General features: G+C 34.8%; 4 protein-coding genes across 5 annotated transcripts in view; 2 read left to right on the top strand and 2 right to left on the bottom strand.

The window, feature by feature from the left end:
- Positions 1,035–3,688, top strand: LOC105157553 (V-type proton ATPase subunit c''2). Its single transcript, XM_011073961.2, has 4 exons — positions 1,035–1,263; positions 1,341–1,418; positions 3,016–3,186; positions 3,304–3,688. Exons 1-4 carry the CDS (start codon positions 1,151–1,153, stop codon positions 3,470–3,472), a joined length of 531 nt encoding a protein of 176 aa, XP_011072263.1. The 5' UTR covers positions 1,035–1,150; the 3' UTR covers positions 3,473–3,688.
- LOC105157552 (caffeoylshikimate esterase) lies at positions 4,540–6,711 on the bottom strand. The gene is made up of 3 exons (XM_011073960.2): positions 6,397–6,711; positions 6,027–6,335; positions 4,540–5,154 (listed from the first exon to the last, which is right to left on the bottom strand). The coding sequence occupies exons 1-3, from the start codon at positions 6,628–6,630 to the stop codon at positions 4,702–4,704; spliced, it is 996 nt and encodes a 331-aa protein (XP_011072262.1). The 5' UTR covers positions 6,631–6,711; the 3' UTR covers positions 4,540–4,701.
- On the top strand, positions 13,988–19,348 carry LOC105157549. Of its 2 annotated transcripts, XM_011073958.2 has the most exons (7): positions 13,989–14,734; positions 15,320–15,627; positions 15,828–16,511; positions 17,171–17,299; positions 17,892–18,095; positions 18,589–18,789; positions 18,971–19,348. In XM_011073958.2, the coding sequence occupies exons 1-7, from the start codon at positions 14,467–14,469 to the stop codon at positions 19,064–19,066; spliced, it is 1,890 nt and encodes a 629-aa protein (XP_011072260.1). In that variant the 5' UTR covers positions 13,989–14,466; the 3' UTR covers positions 19,067–19,348. The 2 variants fall into 2 exon arrangements, with proteins under 2 accessions (XP_011072261.1, XP_011072260.1); XM_011073959.2 differs by lacking the exon at positions 18,589–18,789 and having other exon boundaries at positions 13,988–14,734.
- LOC105157548 (serine-threonine kinase receptor-associated protein) overlaps positions 19,843–22,379 on the bottom strand; it is a 4,794-nt gene continuing 2,257 nt past the window's right edge. The window contains exons 2-7 of the mRNA XM_011073957.2: positions 22,150–22,285; positions 21,897–21,978; positions 21,437–21,612; positions 20,645–20,782; positions 20,381–20,520; positions 19,843–20,286 (exon numbers count right to left, since the gene is read on the bottom strand). Of these exons, the coding sequence (XP_011072259.1) occupies positions 20,027–20,286; positions 20,381–20,520; positions 20,645–20,782; positions 21,437–21,612; positions 21,897–21,978; positions 22,150–22,285 (932 nt within the window). The 3' untranslated portion in view covers positions 19,843–20,026. The remainder of the gene's footprint in view (positions 20,287–20,380; positions 20,521–20,644; positions 20,783–21,436; positions 21,613–21,896; positions 21,979–22,149; positions 22,286–22,379) is intronic.

Below are 22,379 nucleotides of genomic sequence, written 5' to 3'. Positions count from 1 at the left end.
GATGACATTACACTTACCAGGTGTATTCCAGGATACTGACAAAAATCAAGGCAATTAAATTGCCCAAAATACAGGTAACAATAGCAAAAAAGTATTGTATGTGATATAGTAGTAACTTATTTTAAGAAAATAAACAAAATATTTTTCGTATCAGAACAGCGGATAGAAAGGCGAGTAAACAAATGCAAGGAAGGGGAACAAGTTGCTTTGGGAATAAATGTTAACCTCACAGTATTATGTTCGGAAGCAGTTAGGAACCCACGGAATTAGCCGTCTGTACGAAGAGGATCGGGCACTTGAGAAACCCTAGAAATCAAAATACGATTTCATCAAAACATTTTAAGCGGTACAAAAATTAAGTACCAGCATGCGGATAATGTGTGGGTGACAGTTAACTTACCCAAAATATGGTGGTTCGCGTCGTCGTTTCGAAGGAATCGGACGGAATCTCGTCCTTTGCCGCAAAATGTCGATAAATCAAATTTAGGGGAAAAGGGGGGAAAGAGAAATGAAGAACGGATAAGCTGACTATGTAATTTCGTAATTTGAAGGGGGCAAAAAGGTAAATGTCTTACAAGTGTTGTATATAATCCCTCCTAGTAAACAGATGCATAAGGATATGTTGTTATTAATGTCCTGGGTAGTAAACATAGCATTACATTGTCCCATATTGTGCAATCTCATTACGAATCCCAAATGAATCCCACTGCCGAATAGGGGAACCGGGTGGATAAATATGGCCTTATTTGATACCCATTTTATTTTTAAAAAGAAAAAAAAATCAAACTCAATCGGATTGGAACCTGAACTACCCAAACCCGAAAGCCCATTCCTGAATCATGAACAATCTAAATGCCGTGGGTATTGTTGTAATTATTTTACAAAAAAAAATTGTAAAAGACAAGGGCAAATGACTGCACTATCATAGTGGGCTTTAAATCTGAGCCCAATAGGCCAAACTTCCACTTAAAGCCCATACAGCTGCAAATAAAACAGGCCCCTTTTTTAGCCCAGACATACAATCTTCCCATAATTGATTGATTCTCTCTGATCAGAGAAAACTATTTTGATTCTTTTCCGATCTGAGAGAGGAAGAGAGAGAGAGAGAGAGAGAGAGAGAGAGTGGAAGGGGAAGAAAGTGTAAAACACGATGGTGACGTCATCGAGCTCATGGTCACAGGCTCTGGTCCAGATCTCTCCTTACACCTTCTCCGCCATCGGAATTGCTATATCTATTGGCGTCTCTGTCCTAGGCGCCGCCTGGTATTTTCCATACTTGCATATATACTTCTTCTGAATCTTTCGGTGGTATGTTTTGCCTGATTTTTTTGAATCTGTAGGGGAATATATATAACAGGGAGTAGTTTAATTGGTGCTGCTATCAAAGCTCCTCGCATTACTTCCAAAAACCTAATCAGGTACCTTGTCAAATCTGAGTTGTAATATATTTTCAATTAACTTTGAAAATGCTGTTTGTTTTAAGCGGGACGAGTTTAGGAAATCGTAATTGCTGCTCAGTTATTGTCGCGCTGATTGTTTGATTTGCTTGTTGTAAGACATGGGGATTGGATTGTGTAGGAATTAGAACGTGAAATCTGACGTTACTAATCAATCATTCAAAAATCTGATTGATGGGAGATATGGATTAAATTGAGTTCCTGGATGCTGATGTCTACCACAACTTCTTGATACTGAATCTATGATTGGGGGAGAAGACTCGCCAATCTCCTAGATGGTAGCATGAAGAAATATCAAACAGTGAATAATGACTAAGAAAATTAGTTTTAAGTAATATCCAACAGTGAAAACTGAAGGCAAGATGAAGTACATAATTGAGCCTATTTTCTTAAATATTCCCTCTGAAAGCACTCAGTATGAATCCCCTTGAGGCATTTTACCCTCTGTGTTTTCAGAGTCGCTGTTAGGGTGTCTCTCGTGTGACCTTATGTATGTGTGGTATGTATTTGTGTAGTAAATTCAACTCATTTCCTCAAAAACTTGTATCAGGAAAGTGATGGACTTGATGCACACTCATCAGTTGTGTCTCCGCTTCTCTTTTTAATTTCCCCATTTCTTTGTTGTAACTAGGTCAAACCTTCTTTAGTATGATGGATTAAACAGTTAAATGAAGTGAATGACTTTTATATTTTGGACTAACAGGACTACCGAAGTTTTCATATTGGAAGTTCTCGGAGTTCAAAAGTAACTGTTGTTATTGCTCTAGAATTTTGTACAGATTAGCTGTAGCCTGTATATATTCAGACTCTCCCATGCGTATAAATAATTGAGAATATAAATATTCCAGAGCGCATAATTGAACATTTAAATCTGGCTGTTAGCCAGTCACATCATTCATCAAGTTCTAATCTCCACTGAAGTCTAGGATTTAGTGGAGGAAAACGACAAGCAAAAGCAAGGAAAACTAAATTTCATCCTTTTCTTTTTTAGGGAAGAACTGATTATCAGTTTGAAAGCTCCTTTTATAGATTGAATGTCATAAAGAAATTAAAATGGATACAATAATTAATGTTAATCGTAGATTTACTTGTACAAGAATTTCCATTGTGTTTCCTTTTAAACAAAACGAAGAAAGTTTCTGCATCTGAGGTTGCTTTATTAAAATTCTAATGCCATATCCAGCTTTAAGATTTCTGGCATTTTCAAGCTGATTGTATTTTCAGCAGTTAAAGGTGTCCAGTTTCAGTATACATTGTGGTGTATGGTACCTGTGCTGAGTAGATGAAGGATCTATAGAGAAATCATATGCAAATTGTTTTACTAATGTCACAATGACCAAATGACATCTCTGTCAGGTTGGTCTATCCAGACGATTAATCAACAGAATTAAGGTTTTCAAATAGCCTTGAAAGTAATGGTTTGGATTTACACTAGCGAAAGTCATCAGTGGTTGTTGGGATGACTAGTGTTGTTGAGCTGGAAATACATGAGTTTCTTATTATTCATTATGACTTCTGGTCTTATCACTTACTCTTTGTATCTTCATCCTTCTCGCAGTGTGATCTTCTGTGAGGCTGTCGCCATATATGGAGTAATTGTGGCTATCATTCTTCAGACAAAGCTGGAGAGTGTACCTTCTTCTAAGATGTATGACGCAGAGTCCCTCAGAGCAGGCTATGCTATATTTGCATCTGGAATTATTGTGGGCTTTGCAAATCTTGTCTGTGGGTGAGTTTATATTTCCGTCGCTCTTTTAAGTAGTTTATGAGCTTGGATTTAAAGCCATATTTTTCTGCCGACTGATGTTTTCTTCCACTTTGTTGGCTCTTTATTGCTGTCACAAAGGCTGTGCGTTGGGATAATAGGAAGCAGCTGCGCTTTGTCTGATGCACAAAACTCATCCCTTTTTGTTAAGATCCTGGTTATAGAGATATTTGGCAGTGCACTTGGGCTGTTCGGTGTCATCGTAGGCATCATTATGTCTGCACAAGCGACTTGGCCATCCAAGGTGTGAACGGTTAACTTTGTGTTATCAGTCAAGTGTTTGTAATGCTATAATTTTTCTTATTTCTTGTAATCTGGTTTTTGTATTTTTTATTTTTGTTGCTATGTGCAACTTAGAAGCAACGAAACTTGGTCACAAACAAGGAACCAAAACTTCAATCTTACACCATATGGGTTTTGTATGTATTTGCCTCCGACTAATAAATTTTGCCCATTTGAGTTCCCAGATTACTTGTTCTCCCGGAGATACAGCATGCTGTTATACTTCTAGGTTGGTGTTATATCATTATTTTCAAATCTTAGTTATTCCGAAATTTCTCATTTTCTATCACGGTAGAGCCATTACGCGGTTGCCGGGTGTGGCTAGGCTTTCTTCCAGAAGGGGTGAAGTAGTTATAAACTGATGGAATATAACTTCACCTGTGGTGTTGGATGTTCGGGATGGATAATTTACAATGGAATTCTTGTTGATATAGTCCATTTAAATCTCCATTCAGAAGTTTTCACTTCGATCGTTAATTTGCATGTCAACAACAAACTAGTAATTTTTAACTGGAACCAGTGAAATTACCAAGCTTATCAGTCACTCATTTATCAGCAGAGCAGCAGATATAAAGTACCTTTGCCTCAACTAAAACATCTTCAGTTGATAAGATTAAGACGAGTTGATGAGTTTCTCAATTTCTTATATATCATTCTTTCTTGGTTAATAGATAAGGTTATACTGGTAAAGGTAAAAAAAGAAGAGTTGAGGAACACAGCTTTTCAACTTACATGTCTTATATTTGTCATCTTTTTACCCCGTTTCTGCATCAAATTTAAAATTAAAACAAGTATAAAGTATTTGTGTTTTATTTCTTTGCACTTCCTTTCTTACATCTTTTCCTCACTACATCTTAACATTCAAACACACATAAACCAATTGTTGGGACATTTAGTTGACTAGAGTCCGGGAGTACGTGAAAGCCTCAAAAAGCAGTATGTTACCTGCCACATGTCCCATCTTCCGTTAGGTCTACCAACCTCCATTTCAACATAGACAAGTTATCCTGATCCATTGACCAACCACCAGCAAAGTAAATTCCAGCAAAGAAATATGTATTAAATGTTAATAGAATTCGTACAACACATTTCCATGTATCCAGCCCATGTCCCAATACATTTCCATCTTCCTAGCATTATGTCCCAACCACATTTCTTTAAAGCCCACAACAGACCAACCAAACCTCATCCCTGGCATCACTTATTGCCGTTACATTTTGAGCCATATCTCTCAACTCTTTCATCAATCCAAGCCCTCATATCAGCCAACACAAGATTGGCACTCTCATCGGGCTCACCTTGTATCAAGGAGTGGTAAAATCCTTCATACAGCTTCAGTGTCTTGTCCTCGCTGCTCGCCCTCTCGTATAACATCTTTGAGCCCGTTGGGCAAGTCACCCCATCCGCTGTCCCGTGTACAGTCAAAAACGGCACAGTGACCTTGTCGAAGTTGTTCTGCACGTACTCGCACTGTCTTGCTAGTTCCCTCATTGTTCCCACTCTAGGCTTCCCAGTGTACCTTCTGGGATTGCTTGCAATGATCTTCAGCTTCTCAGGGTCCCTAATTGCCTTGCCCACCATTTTGTTGTCCGGCATCGCAGCCCATGTGTCAGCTAATCCGAACAGTAGTCCGTACATGAATAAGTGTACCTTCGAAAACATTATCATAGCAAAAGATGAAAAATTTGTTAATTTGTTAGAAAATGTTAAATGACAAATTAAAGAATAAATTTATATCGATCGGATTAAATTGTAATAAGTTATTGATTACTATACGTGGATGATGTTGCCAGAGCTCGATCACCATCTACCCATGTCAATTCAGACAAATAAGTGTATACTTTGATTGAAATAATATGTCCATTAAATAAAACTTTTGGGTGGAACAATGGGCCATTAGATGAAACTCTTTAGGTGAATTGATTCGTTTGGGCGGAATGATATGCCATTTGGATTAAACGATACATCCATTTCGGATGAAAAATTATAAATTCTAAAAAGATCATGTTTTTATATTGGATATATCATTCAATGATATTTTTTCAACTTTTATAAATAAGTCCTCCCATTTCTTTTCATTCATTCAATTTGAAAAACATTTTATAGCATTAAAAGTATTAGCAATAAAAGAAATTTGTCTTTTATTAAGAGAGGTACAAAATATTATTTTGATTTACAATTTCTCAAAATTTATAGTCCGACATGTCTTGAGAGACAAATTGCTATTATTATTAGCACCAGAACGAAATAATAATTATCTTAAAAATAAAGACTTTTACGACCTTATAATACACACTTACGGTATATACCTCAAGTTTTCCCCCCAAAAAAAAAACTCAAGATATCAGAAGACCAAAATGAATATTTCCTTAATGATCAGATGCCCCTGCAGATTTTAGTCGTTTCATCGAATTGCTTTAACACATATACTCCATTTATTTGTAAACTACGTGATGTTAGGGATGACAAAAAGGAAAACTTAATCTACAACACCTGAAATCATCAGCATCAGGAAAAATTACCTTAGATGGTTTCATGGGCTCAGGAATGACAAACAACGGCGCTGAGAAGATCAACCCAGTCCACAGATCCTTCTCCGACTGAAAGTACATCAACAAAGTTGCAAGCCCACCCATCGATTCTCCAAACAGAAAAGCCGGCAAATTCTTATACTCATCACTAACTCTCACGCTCTTAAATAAACACAGAGAAGCAGCTGCAACCTTGTTCAGATCACCGAGGTAGCACCGAATCCCGTCGGAGCGGCCGTGGCCGAGGAGATCGGCAGCGAAGACGGCGTAGCCCCAATTGGCGTAGCTGATGCAGATTTTCTGGAACATCCAGCCGGTATCGGAGCCATAGCCGTGGCTCATGAAAACGGAGCTGAGGCACCTGGAACACCCAGCCGGTATCGGAGCCATAGCCGTGGCTCATGAAAACGGTGGCTTTGATGGGTAGGGTAGGGTCGAGGGGGAGGAAGGATTGGGTGAATAGTTTGCCGTGTGGGGTCTCGAAGTAGGATTTGGAGTTGCGGACGCCTTGCGAGGCGTAGTATTCTTCTTCCGGCATGTCGCCCCAGAAGTTAGGCGGCGGTGGGGGTGGGGCGGCTGATTGCTCCGGCGACATTTTGCGGTGATGCTAATGGACGTGGAGAAAATTTGGACGCGATGGGGGTTTTATACGGTGGTATTTCACCAACCGCGGGTTGGTACTTAGCTGGTGGAAATGAAAATGGATTGGAAGGGAGTTGGTAGACCAACTTTCTGTGGGGCCCTACCCTCTCTGGTCCACTACACCACTGAGAAACACATTATTAAAAACATTTTGAATTTATTTTCAAAAAGTATCTTTATTTGTTAAATATATTCTAAAAATAAGTAAATCATTTTTTTCAAAAATAAATGTAAAATTTAAATCTTCAAACTTTTCAGTCCATAAATTGATATATACTTTTTAGTCATTTCAAACATAATTTTTTCTATATATTTTAGAAAATATGTAATGAAAATAAATACCAATATAATTTTTTTTTTGAAATAATTCAATATATAATCCCAAGTAATATCATGATTTATGTGAACATTTTTATATTTTAAACCTGATACAAATATTGTTGACCAATCCCCCTATTTCAACTATCTTTGTAGAGTTTAATGTTCATAAATAAATTTTTAAATTGATTTTAGAGCTGTATGGATAGAAACTATCAGTTAAATCATACAATGTATAGAAAATATTCAGCCTTTTTTTTTAAGTACAATAATAATTTTATAAAATAACAATAAACAGAATCCTATCGAGTACATCAGAAATTTCGTAAAATAATAAATATGATAAACTATAAGCGTCAACCACAACAAATTACAAATATTTTCTTATTTTTTAAAAAGTCATCAATATCCTCCTTTGGTATTTGATAAAATTATGTATTCCTGCTACATAAGCTGAACATGTCCACTTTTCCCTAGCTTTAAAAAAAATTGAAATTTGAAAACAAAAATAAATAACTAGGTGAAAATTCCTTATTTCCTATGTAGTCCACAAGAAAATGTAAAAGAAATTTAAAGAATAAGTAGAATTATAATTCATAGTTTCTAAGAATATTTTAATTATTTTATTAGAAAAAATAAATAAAAATCTAACAAATTAACGAAAAAATATTTATAATTATACTAAAATTTCATAATAACTCGTTGCTATTTACCTTAAAACTACAATTTCTACCATGTAAGTAGATAAATATCCACAAGCCCACATTATCTTTTGATAAAGAGTATTTGGAGCTGTATTTTACATTAATAAATGTTCAAATTGAAGTTATACCTGTATTTTACAGCAATAAATGTTTTAAGTTAGTTTATTAGAGCTGTGAACCCAAGTCCAGATGTTTGGGCCCGTTACAACCCAAGCCCAAAAACTTCATCATGGGCTCACACCCATGGACCATGGTCTGAATTTGAAGGAAAGCAAAGAATGAATGAAATGCTTCAGAGTGTTCAGCCCAACGGCCCAATAATCTGTAGGGCTGAAAAATAAACAAAACTATTCGATGTTCAATTGAAATAAATTGATAATAGCCCGTTCGAACTTGATTCGTTAAGCTTGACGGACCAAAACAACATAAATTGATTCATGTTTGATTCAATTAAACTCGTTTGAGCTTAATTACATCAATAATCAAATAAATTCTAAAGCAAATTTTCGTTCGTTAACATTTCAAACAAGTTATAACAATGGTATGTTCAGATTTGTTGGCTTAGTTGGTAAGAATGGATACTTTCAATCAAATGATTGTGGCGAGTACGATGTAAGTAGCCCTACAAGCAATATACGATCTCGGGGGCATGTCATCACTCGTGGTGGAGATTGAAATTGACGCCACCCAATTTTTTAGCCAGTGATATGGTTTTACTAAAATATAGAGGTGGTAAATGGGTGGATTGTGTTAGGTTGGGATCTAGTCCAAATGAATTGGTTTAAAATAAATTTGAATTAAAGGGTTTAAAATGGATTGGGTTGCAAATGGATTGGATTGGGTCGATAATACCCAATTTTTTATATTTAATATTTATAAAATTTAAAATTTCAGATAATAACAATAAAATGGCAATATTTTTAATACAACTTATAGTATAATATAATACTATTAAATTTGTGTTATTTATTGTTTATGGAAAGTAATTAGGTTATATTAAAGATTCATTTCTTAAATATAAAATGAAAAGTTTGTAAAATATTAAAAAATTACTGCATTTTTCAAAACAAATCATGAGATGAATAGTTGTGCAATTAATTTCTCTTGATTCTTTCTAAAATTGAATTGTGAAATTTCAATCACAATAATAATATTACATGTTAGTTCATTATAAATTATTATCAGATATTGATATTTGATATGTTCATTGAAATTTATAATAATATTATATACTGTTAATTTATTAAAAAGGAAGAATTTTAATGGTCACGTGTGAATTACAAGTTTTGGCTATTTTATAAAATTCTTCACTTTTCTTTAATTTATTTCTCATTATTTTAAAAAAATAATAATTTACCAAATTAATTTTGAAAATATTGTTTCTCATAAAATTGTAAAAAAGTTAAAATTGTAAAAGTAGTTAGTAATATATAGTATAATTAAATCAATTCTAATGAATTTAAGACCCATCACCAACCCATATTGAAACCATAGTGAACTCATAATTATAATTTATACTATTATCTTTAATCAATTCTGTTATATTACTAAAATTATTTTTTATAAATTAATAGAAAATTAAATATGAAGAACCTATTCAGGACCCGTTTAGAACCTATATAGGACCCATAATCTATTTAAATTTACTTAAACAAAATCATATAGAATCCATATTAGATTATTTTATACCAACCCAAAACTAGGTGGATGGGGTTGGAACCATGAGTTTCCACCCATGTTGCCACCCCTATTAAAACAATGACTAGGGATAGTAACGGGTCTGGGATGGATCCAGACCCAGGCTCGCTTAGTGATAGTTTTAAAACTTTAAACCAGTTTTGGGATGGATCCGGGATTTTAGTAGTTTAAACTCGGACTTGTCTTGATTCTTTTTTTATTTTTTTAGACATAATTATATATTATATATTTGTTTATATATAAATATATATAATTTATTTATACTTTTACATAGTACAAAAACCTAATATTTTGATAAATCAAAAGAAAAATATAAATAGTTTTTATACATTTATAGTAGTATTATTTTTATTTTTATTATATATTTGAAAATATTAATATTGTACAACTCGTGAGATCAGGTCTCGAGTTTTGGCAAATCCCTCAAACTCGTCTGTTGCCATCCCTAGTAATGACATGTGTTTGAAAATAAAAATTAAGAATATTAAAAATAACTTTAATAATCAATTAAATAATATTTCATAGATAAAATAAAAAATATTTTTTACAAGCAAGCTGTAGAATTTAAAATTAAACTGCAGAAGTGTCAGCAAATTAAAGGGGGCCCAACAAACTTTTGAAATCAAAGCTGAAACAGAATTTCTTGCACAGCTAAAAAGGGCTTCACCATATGATGTGATGTAAGATCAATTATGGTGTGGACCTGTCCATGGTATAGGTTACTTGCAAAAAAAAATTATCATTTTATTTTTATTTATATTTTTTTCAGACTGAAAAAATTATAGAGTAAATTTCAACGAGTTATTTAGCATAACTATAAATACCTCATTATTATATACAAAATAATCAATACCTCTTGATTTTAACGATCATCTGATAATTAGTCGAATCAGTTAGATATCCATCTATTTTTGTAGTGAGTTGACTCAAATGTACTTGTAGACTATGAATTATAATTTTATTTTTTTTAAATATTCTAATTTTTTTTGGACCAAGTGGATAATTCTTCTACAATTTTTTTAAAAAAATGCATCCACCTCATCCATTTTTTTTAAAATTTTTTCAAGTTTTTTTAGAAAGAAAGACAAAATTACAATAACGGCAAAGTTGATATTTCTAAACCGCTATCCAAGAACTACATAGTTTCATTTTCACCAAATATCAGAGGGATTATTCATAATTTTTTCAAATAATGAGATATTCATAATTATGCAAAACCTTATAGAAATTTGTAATTTATCTAGAATTATAGTCTTTAAATTAATGTATTTAAAAGTGCAAATTTTCTGAATATGTTTGAATAATTTCATATCATAAAAGACTCCGACGGAACTCAGTACTAAGAATATTTCCAATAAAAAAATTTAATATGGAAGGCAGATTCTAAATTATTTGAGGTTGTTTCATTTTTGTTGATTAAATTGCACTATTGTTGTTCATTAAAAAGAAAAAAAAAAAAAACAGTGACAGGGTAAATAATCATTTTAGTTTATCAACTTTTAGCAATTTTAAACTTCAATTTTTGTCGCAATTGATCTCTTTGGTCATTTTTCAACAAAAATATGGCTGAAAAATGTTCATGAAATTCGAATATGGTTTAGTTCATAGGGGCAATTTTATTATTTTTCTTAAAAAAAAAAAATCAAACATGGTCAAGTCGCGTTTCTGAGACACGAACATATCTTTCAAACAACCACATTCAGCATCCAAATTTAAAGTTGCATGCTTAACTGCACAACACGACCCTGTTCTTTAATATAGAACTTTAAAGATCTAAGGTGAAAAAATACAAATTTAAATTCACTATTTTATATTTTAGAAAGTCAAAATTCAGTCATATTTTCTTGAAGAAAATAATCATATGGACCAATAAGAGACTAAAACTAAAATTTTTGGGTGGTGACGTCAAGAAATGAATTTAAAAAAAATAAAATAATTTTAAACACAAATTTAATCGACCAGCTATAATTCTTTTTTTTTTTTTTCAAAAAAAGACACTAACAAGAACCATGTTAAGCAGTAGTTGTCGTAACTAGGCCTTAAAGCATAACAGACAAATCTTAAAAAGTAAAATTGAACATTTATTTCTTGTCAAGAATAAAGGAAGTAAGCAATAATGTTTTGGGAGATAAAATTAGCACAACATTATGGTTGATTGAATAAGTGTTATGCCCACTTGGATCATCATCTCTAAATCTACACCATTACTCAGATGTTCACATTTTCTGAAAATTCATCTATTACATAATTTTATAAAAAAATAAATAAAAATTATGTGTTGGATCGAATATATATGCACATTATAATTTTCTTTTTATGAGCTTCAGATCAAATCCATCTACAAATATCACAATGATCGAATTACATATATATATTTCTTTTATATTTTGACTTAACTGTAAAAAATTATGTTATCCAATATAATGAGTTAAACGAGTAATGTGCTCGTTTCTTTTAGAAAAACACAATGAGCAAATGTGGAGAGAGAGAGGAAGACTTTTAGGATTAGTTTACTTTGAATGTAGGAATAATTACGTGATAAAATAAATCTGAATTAAATATATGATAAAAAAAGATTGAGATTAGTTGTAGATGGTTTACTTTGATAAAGAGGTTGATGGTTCTGCATCTTTCAGTTCTCTATTTTATTTTATTTTTTTATTTAAATGGACAATTAAGAGACTGATCACGAATTTATTTATCAATCAATATATTTAGCTTTTTCCTCATTGCTATGCCGAAGTTTACTTGAATTATTTTACTCTTATTTTTTTAATTTTTGACAGTTGATAAATCTCGCTACAAGTAAAAGATACATTGAAAAAAGGTAGTTCAATGACAAATATTACCAGTTGATCTCTGCAGGGGAGGAGCTAGAGCAAGGGAAGAAGAAGACAAAGGGGGCGCTGATTGGGGGAGGAGGAAGATCGAGTAGGGGGAAGAAGACGACCATGAAGTTGAAGACGATGGAGGGTCTATTTGGTAATTTTACTGGTTATCAAATTTTACTATTTGAATTGAATTATTCAATCGCTATAGTAAATAACAGCAAATTTATTTTCAAAACTCGAGTCTCCATCCTGCAATGTAAATAATTCAATAATCTATACAATATTTTTATTCAATTTAATAAGTCAAAATATAGGGCCTTAGGAAAGAAAATCTAAAATAAAATTGAATTTAAATATAAATGACTTTTAGTTTAGGTGATCATCAGGTCAAAAATTCAATCCAAATTTCAAAAAACAACTCCCACCAATTTAAATTAAAAAAAAATAATAATTTTGAAAAATGCGACCGTTAGAGTGGAGGTTCAAATGGGGATTTGAAGAGAGAGAAGAAGAAAAGGGAGAAGACAGGGTGTCATGGGACGCCACGTGGAGACAAAGAGAAGGACAGGCTAGAGCCAGAATTGTGGGGTCCACTTGGAGACGGTGACCCATTAACTGCGTCATAATATTTAAGATTTCTGGTCCCCCACCACCACACCATCCCTTCTGTTACTAACGGTCACGTTTATTCGGCCGCCGCTGCCTTTGGAATTTTCACCCTCCTGCTAACCGCTTCAATTCCTTTTTTTCTTTTTTGGCACTGCTTGCTATATTTCCCTAATTGCCCTCTCCTTTTTCTCTTTTTACTAATTGCCATTTTAAATATTTATTTAAAAAGAAAAAGAGATACGTGTGAAAATTTTAATGTGCACGTATATATAATAAAAAAATATTTTGGATAAAAATTCAGATTGAGTTCTTTCATATTATATATGCATATTATTATTTGGATTTGAATTATTTAATTTTATTTTGTTTTTAATTGAAAATCTCGGAGGAAGGGCATTTCCGTCATATGAAAAGTTACTTTTTTTTTTTTTTTAAAAATCTTGGGGATGCACAAAAGAGAAAAACACAAGGGCAGATGCGTCCAATAACAAAGCTGACAGGCATGCAAAACACCAGCTTTAGGAGGGGCATGGGAATCAACTCTATAATCTCTTCTCTCTCTCTCTTTTTTTAGTACGACGAATTTTTTAATATTTAATATAACTGTAAATGTTATTTTTTAAGAAAATATTTAAAAAGTAACTGTTATAATATTCTATTATATAGATTATTTATTTGATAGTCGTTAATTTTATGAAATATTTGAAACTTTTAAACAATGAAGAATTAGTCGATGCCGACACAGAGTTAGTCGATGCTTATTCTCCAGATATCGTCATTTTTTTTGGTAAATTTTCAAACAACAAAAATATATATTTATAATTATGATAAATTTTATAAAAAAGATTCTTATATATAAAATTTTAGTCCCAATCTTTAATTATAATATAGTCTGATGTGTATATATGGAATAATATTATTTTATGATAAAAGATATGAAACAATGAAAATTTGAGCACGGAAATAATATTGTGATAATAATATTAATCGCATTATTTTTCCCACTACTTATCATATTTTTTCAATATATTCTTTAGGATATTTTTTTGAAATTCAAAATGTTAAAATGAGGTCTTATTTTATTAATTATTTATTCGACAAAACTAAGAAAACAACCTTAATTTTTAATACACGCAAAATACACTGATTCTCACTCACTCTCTCTCTCATCAAAGCGACCTCAATTTTTTTAAACACGCAGAACACACACTGATTCTCCACTTTCTATCTCACGCACAAAAACGGAGGAGAGACAAATTACAAGGAAATTAAGAACTTGGGACGATATAAAATAGTATATATCATTATTCTGAAGGAAAGGGGTAAGAAAAAGCAGACAAAGATTATTACTTCTCTGTTTTTTCAATCTTTGGAGAAAGCAGAGGATCAGGAAATCCCTGAATTTATTCTAGCGCGGCGTTTGGCGTTAGCGCGAAATCGCCGGCCGTCGTTTCGCAGCCGGGAGATGGCCGTTCGGACCCAGGCGCATCCGGCTATTGTTTCTTCTTACAGGGTCTTGATTTTCTTCCGACACCGCATTGCCAGCGGCCCTACTTGAAAAAAGTTTCAAATTGATTATTGCTTTCATTTTTGAGTTTGTTGTTCCAAGAAAGGAAACGGGAAGCAAATATGGTGGTGAAGGGCAGTTGTTGGTGGGAGAAGCTCCGGAGGGGCGTACGGACGGTGTATTTCATGGTGGTGATGGTGGCGTCGCTTCTGGTGGTCTCATTGCCGGTGGTGGTCTCGGTGGCTGACGCCGTTTTGCCTTGTTTGTTAATTCCCAGCTTCACGTGTGTAAAATGTTATAGTTTTAGGGAGCATTTGCAGAGATACGCGTTCAAGAGCTCGCTTATGGATATTCCCCTTGTTTCCATCATCAGATCTCTCATCATCACCTGTATGTTCTCGATCTTGCTTTCCTATTTGGTTGTTTCCAGCAACATTGTTCAGATTATTGTGTCTAGGGTTGATTTTACTTTCTCATTGTGCTTCTATTTTGTTTGTCTGTTTCCTTTTCCGTCATTGTGAGAACTTGGTGTTAATATGGCTAATGGCGACAAGATGGCGATTCAAGATTTGAATGCTTTTCTATTTTGGCTATGTATTTTATGACCTGAAGTGTGAATTCACATATTCTTGATGTTATGATAGAATTTTAGTGTGGATGGTATTTGAAATTCCCTTTTCAGAAACTTGATTATTATGCTTACATTTTGTTTTCTTAGCTAGCATTTTAATATTTCTTTCAGTTCAAGAAGTTTGGGTTAGAGCAAATGATTTTCTTTCGGACAAACCTTATCTGGGTTCAATGTAGAATTGGTAGATTTATTCAAATGATTTGTGTTACAAGTATCATTCAGTTAGATTGCTATTTTAGTTGAGTTTTGGCATGATGGATCAACTATGAGTTTAACAGTTTCAATGGCTTTCTTGAACTTGTGAACATTGATCTGGCTGTTATGGTCTTGTTGAATGCTAACAGGTGTATATTCAATCTGCGATGGGCCAGCACTGTCCCATGGGCCCTATCTTGGAACTGTATCGTTCTGCTCCTTTGTTTCAATACTAGTCCTATCCGTCAAGGCTTGTGTTTTCACTTTCAATTCTCAACTTGAGGCTGAAGCTTCAGCTTCTCTTTCAAGGAAGAGGCTCCATCTGAAGAAATCTTGGGGAATGCCTGTCTTGTTTCTTTCTTCTGTAGTTTTTGCTCTGGGACACATTGTTGTTGCCTACCGCACAAGTTGTAAAGCTAGGAGGAAACTTATTTTTCACCGTGTTGATCCAGAAGCAGTAAGTTCTTCAAAGTTCTGGCCTCTTTCACCATCCAAACCTATTTATGTTCTGCAATTATACCTATTTTGTTCTAGGAGGATTAGTCAAGTTAATCTGGAAATTACTATAATTGGAATTTCAATCTCCTGTTCTTATAAAAGTTGCCTTGAAGAGTAACAGCTTGTAATACAGTCTAATCTCGTCACCTAATCACACAGGTTCTTTCGTGCAAAACGGTTTTCTCTGGTTATCAGAAGGTTCCACGATCACCCACTCCATCTGCTGGAAAATCTTTTAGAAGTGATGGTGAAACAAGGAGAAAAGCACCAGGTTTGGTCCGTGATGATGGGGAGTTTCCAGTTTGTTTACTTGCTGATGTAGACAGCTTATTCATTTCTTGTCAAGGGCTGACAGTTCACTACAAGCTAAGCATGCCAGGATCGCATTACCGTTCCTTGTCCTCCACTACCTTTTTTAACCAGCCTTCCCAAAGCATACCACTAAAAGGTCAATACAATATTCACAGGAGCATCAGTAACCAATTCCATAGCAGCAGTTCCCCTCTCTATACGCCTCTCCTGGACACCTCTCCGACATCTCCACTATCCGAACATGTACCTATCTTGAGCTTAAATGAAAATACTGAGGAGGATGAACAGACCAAACTGAGGCCTCCACCAACAGGACAAGATCTGGAGGCCAATCAACAATTTGGGATTGTTTTAATCCATGGATTTGGAGGGGGAGTCTTCTCATGGAGAAAAGTAATGGGCGTTCTGGCCAGACAAATTGGTTGCACCGTAGCTGCTTTTGACAGGCCTGGATGGGGTTTGACATCAAGGCCAAGAAAGAAGGAATGGGAGGACAATCAATCGAGTAATCCTTACAAGATTGACAATCAGGTGATTATTCTTGCACATAAGTGTTATCTTATGTATTTTAACGTTAATAAGATCAGATGTGTAGAGTACTTGTTCTAAGGCTGGTTATATTCTCATTTGCTGCATTGGCAATTTAAGACCAGATCATGACATCATTTAGTGGTTATTAAAATAGGCGCTACAATAGGACGGAAAGTAGTAAATGTAAAATCTATTTCAAGAAATAATCTCAATCAAGTACTAACAGATACTCGAAGATCATTTACTAACTCTTTCTTTTTCTGTTAAAATTTTGGTTTTAGTCATTAGTTTCTTGTCTATGATGACAGCACTCATTTGGTTACTCAAAAAAAGAACAATTTTGGGAGTTATCTTCTGTGAATTAATAGAATATTTTAAGAACTTTAGTTGTGGTTATGCTTTAAACTCATCTAATCATTTTATCTTATTGCATCATGGCGTGATTATGCTTCTCCAACATAGTTTGATCAATTCCATATATCTGCACAGTTGTGATAGCCCGGGCCAGGTTATTGCAACTCATATGGGTGTGCATCTGCACATCCTCAAGCTAAATACATAATGCATCTACTATACTTTGAAACATGACTTGTTAGTCTAATGTTTTTTCCTATTCTCTATGTCAATGTTTCACCATTTTAGTACATTTTGCGTTTCAGGTGGAGCTGCTTCTTTCCTTTTGCTTGGAAATGGGGTTTTCCTCAGTCGTGCTTGTTGGGCATGATGATGGTGGACTGCTTGCCATGAAGGCTGCACAAAAAGTTCAGTCATCAGCAAATTCTATGAAAGTGAGTCAGCTACCGGTGTAAACTTTGTTAAATACTCTTTTCAAATTGCATACATGCACACCTAAATTGTCATTTTGTGGAACCAAGGTGCTAGTTCTAAGAATGAATGGAGGATATTTTAGGTTCCCGTTTGCTATATACTTGTTAACTTTATTACAAATCATTGTTGTGGATACACTTCTTTTATTTTTGAATGTTTATTTATATTGATGAGATCATAAATAACACGTAAGAAAGTTTTGATAAGGTGAGGTATCATTGTCAAGATGACAAGATGTGAAAGATGAAATATGCTGCATTGTGTTATTTGAAAAAAATCTTTGAAAGCTGATCTATACTGAGATATGGATTTTGATATATGACCACACTGAGGTCAGTTTATCTTTGACTTTGGTCATTGACCATTGGCAAAGTGTATATGAACCAGAGCTCATGTAAGTTCATCTTAGAGGTCTTAAATTTTGAGATGAAATCCCAGAGTGCATTTTTATTGAATTTACAATAATAAAGTGGAGACTATGTGCACCTTTTAGGGAGTAGCTCTGTGAAAGTTGGTTGCTAACTTAATAATTTCATATGGTGTGTTTCTCAGCTTGAAATAAAAGGGGTTGTGCTACTTAACGTAAGCTTGTCAAGGGAATTGGTTCCCTCCTTTGCGAGGATACTATTGCGCACTTCTCTTGGAAAAAAGCACTTGGTGCGTCCTCTTCTTCGAACAGAAATAACTCAAGTGGTTAATCGCCGTGCTTGGTACGATGCAACCAAACTAACCACAGAAGTCTTAAGCCTATACAAGGTATTTTTCCTCTATTTAGAGATACCCTTCCCCTGCCACCTCCCAATTGGGACTTTGTGACCACCTTCGAGTTTGATGTATGCATTTTCGGTGCCTTTTTGGTGAAATACACAATTTTAACTTTTTCACCAGCTGCTTCACATGAAACATCACAGAGAACCCATGCATATGTATTTAATCATGGTGGTCCCTTTTGTTTCTTTATGCCAACAGTGACTGCCGCTTAAATAGTTTCCAAAATTTTGTTCGATCTATTTTTGCATTTGAATTTAGCTGATAGCGATTGGTATGTACTATAGCCCGTTGTGGAGTGTACTAGATGGCCTGTGTGAATGAGAATTACTTTACTCTAGAGTTGCATATCATCCTTAGCAATATTTACTGGTGATTTTCCCCATCAATCTTTTGTTTGAAAGTTAGATATATGCCAGCGAAGTATCATGTGCATCCTTCGTTTAACAATTTATTGTTCCTCTGCTCTGGACTACACCAGGCCCCACTGCATGTAGAAGGTTGGGATGAGGCGCTTCATGAAATTGGAAAACTTTCATATGAAACAGTCTTATCACCACAGGATGCAGCATCACTGCTGAAAGCAGTAGAAACTTTGCCAGTTTTAGTTATCACGGGGGCTGAGGATTTCCTTGTCCCTCTAAACTCTGTCCAAACCATGGCTTCTAAACTTGTAAATTCTGTAAGCTGTCTTCTTACTCTCTTTCATTCCTACTCATGATTGGTCATACTGATAGAGATTTATAACATGGCTTTTCAAACCTTTGGGTATCAGACGTGCTCTTGGTAGGCTCAAATCGTGAAATGAAAGATCAACTTTACCTGAACATCCTCTAACATCCTCATTATTTTCCGTCCTGCAGAGACTGGTAGCGATATCTGGTTGTGGCCATCTTCCACACGAGGAATGCCCCAAGGCACTGTTAGCTGCTCTATCACCTTTCATTGCTAGGCTTTGATTAGAACCAGAAGAAGTGCAGAGCCAATAGAGTTATTACTAGTCATCTTTAAAATATTTAGTTTGTGTTTGACGGCCTCCCTCGTTTTCCTTTTTTTATTTATCACTTTGTTTCTTGTAAATAGTGCAAAAGGAGTGACCAAGTTCATCTCTCCTTTTGGGTATCTCTTTGATGCCTTAGTTTCTATTTCCTGGGTTTTAGTACTTTTTGTTTCACTGTTTTCTATTGAAATGTATTGCTGCCCGAGCTTGTCCTAAAAGCTCACAGTTATTAGCCTCTTGAGACACAAAGAATACATGAAATGTCTGTTGTACACAGACACACACACAAGCAAGTTAGTTGAATTGGATGCGTGCAAATTCAACAGCATGATTTAGCACAGGCAGGAGTAAATTTATAAAGAATTTATCAAATTCATGCCTTACCAACTTCCTGACAATGAGGGAAAGGTTGAGCAGAATATGTAGTCATAACAGGCATCACTATCACTATTTCATCTCTATGTTCCACTTAACTGAAATTTCTTCAACCAAACTCCCTCAATTCTGCAGATCTGAACAGAGATCAGAACTTCACAAATTCTATCAAGTCAAGTTTGCTATAGAGTAGATCAACGGACTTGCCCTCCTCCACAATTTATGTAGCAGAAAATTGGCCTCTTCCCATCTGACAAACAAATCGATCACCATGAAACAAAAACAACGAACTGTTTGAAGTTGTATTAGCGTCTTTGTTTCAATTGGCAAGAACGCTCACAGTATGACAGCAAGTCATTCTTCAATCATAAAATAAACAAAAGATGCACATTCAATCACACTTTTTTCACAAGGGATGTAAAAGATAACAAGATTAAGCTTCATCTTTATTTCAAAAGACAAATCGCTGAACATTTACGCCACCAATACAACCCGTTGACTCAGGCAAAAACTATATCAAACACATTAAAACACAATATATTGTTTATCCAGCCTGTGCCTTTTCACTGACGGTCTTATCTTCTTCGGCAATATGCGCATTCTCAATCTGACGAGCAACCTCATCTGCTGCATCTTTAACATTCTGGATAGGTCCATTGGAACCCGAAGTCTCTTGGTTGGTATTATTTTGAGGACCAGTCTGCCATATTCTAATAGTCCCATCTTCAGATCCAGAGGCATAAGATTCACCTCCCGGTGAGAAACGCACGCAGTGCACAGGACCATGGTGGCCTTTGTTGCAACCTACATGAGAGAGCCAAAATCAAGATCAAAATGTGAAAAGTAAGAAAAACATTTAGAATCCTCCTTAAGAATTAAAAGACAATAGCAAACTCACCGATTTCTGCTCCTGTGTGAAAATCGAATACATGAATCCACATGTCTTCTCCACTAGCTATGAACTTATTACCATACTTTGGCTCCAATGAAGCTGATTCCACAATGCAGGGCATGTCATAACTCTTTACCAACCCAAAGCTGTTGCATAAGTGCTCACACATGATTATACATGCTAAACCAGTGAAAATAACTTTGTCCAAGCATTTTATTCAGAAGTAGATAGACAGATTGACAAGTAGATAGAATTGATGAATTTACGTACTGATTTGCATCCCAGAACGTAACAGTTGACCCATCGGCAGTGGTTATATAGCGGCCATCTTGACTCACTTCAGCACTGGTTACAGAGGATTTGGTCTCAAGTGTCCGGACAATTGTGCCAGTTCTCACATCCCACAACCTACAGGTGTCAGTTCATACATTACATAAAATATATATCTAAGAATGTCAACGCATGGAACAGGACATTTTTTAACTTGCTGAAAGCATAACCAACATGGATGAACTGAATCGCTATCAGGAGATAATAAGTATTTTAATCGGCACTAAGAAAGACTAGGAGTTGTCAACAATAAGATTTTCTGAAATGAGGACATATATACAAGAAATTGCAACATCTCGAATGCATCAAACCTAGACAAATAGCATGCGTTGTGAAAAAAAGTAGGATGAAACTGACGTATCAGTGGATGTGAGGTAAAGGACGAACTTACAATATATCCATTCCAATGCATCAAACCATGACTTGTATTATGGACAAAGGGCAAGGATGAAAATTGATATATTGTTTGAAGATGTGGTGATTAATAGGATTTCATATAATACAGTATGATGAGTCACCTTCATGTCATCACGGCCCACACTCCTGCGTGAGTGAATGCATGCAATACATCTCTAACAGGTCGTTTTCCATTTCAAGATTTCTCCAAAAGGGAAACAAATCAAACTGAACGCAAAGAATTTCAAGTGCCAAAAATCAGCTTGAACAGACATTTTTTCTCCTGCTGCTGCAACCAGTTAAAGAAATAACATCAAATTGTCAATGACTACATACCTCACCCCACCCATATCGGTACAGGAACCTAAGATTGTTTGATCACTGTGGAGCCAAGCAACAGTTCTGACTGAACCAGGAGACTTCTCAATTTCCCTGGGAGGTGCATCAGGCCTATTTAAATCAAAAATGCGAAGGATTTTTTCCATTCCTCCAGTTAGCAGAAGGTGGGTATCCTGCAAATTGAAAAAAAACTTCATGATCACAATCCAGCAAATCTAATTATAGACATATCCTAGTTATAAGTCATAGAATTTTAATCCCTCACTTGACAGAAATTGTTCCTAAATCACTTCAAATAAGAAAAGATAAGAGCGTATTAGCACTTTATATTTGGAAGACATGAAAAAGACAAATAGTTCTCAAAACCCATTTCAAATAGGAAGTATTTCTATCCCAATAGCTCATATGGCCAAGACAAGAAACACTGCCTATGTACTCGGTACTTATAAACAGGTACCTCTGAGAAGGCACAAGCACGAACTATGTGCTTGTGCTCAAACGAGTGCAGTTCGTCCCCAGTTAATGCATCCCATAATTTCCTGCAGCCAAATTCAATTAGGGTATAAAGCTAATCATGGTGGTTAACCAAGTTCAGAATTTGGGAACAAATTTCTACATGCTGGTAGTTAAAAATTCAAATATTAGCATTTAATCTGATTTTCAATTTTTGCTGTAAAAAAAGAAGTCATGCTGAGAACTTAACCACGTACGCAGAAAAATCCGCAGATGCAGAGGCAGCACGTAGAGCATGCTTATCCAGGCAACAACTCCACACAGCACCCTTATGCCCTTGGAAGGTACCAATCCAGTCACCAGTCTCTCCATTTCTCAACATCGGCGTTGAGTCTGAAAAAAGATGCATACGTGCATAAATATTTAAGCATCATGGCATTCCAATTCATAAACATGTTGAGATTCATCCATACTTTGAGGAGATATG

The sequence above is a fragment of the Sesamum indicum genome, linkage group LG3, assembly GCF_000512975.1.
Source record: "Sesamum indicum cultivar Zhongzhi No. 13 linkage group LG3, S_indicum_v1.0, whole genome shotgun sequence".
NCBI classification, from domain to species: domain Eukaryota; kingdom Viridiplantae; phylum Streptophyta; class Magnoliopsida; order Lamiales; family Pedaliaceae; genus Sesamum; species Sesamum indicum.
The sequence above is the reverse complement of the archived record's forward strand: the minus strand, read 5'-3'. Positions and strand labels throughout refer to the sequence as shown.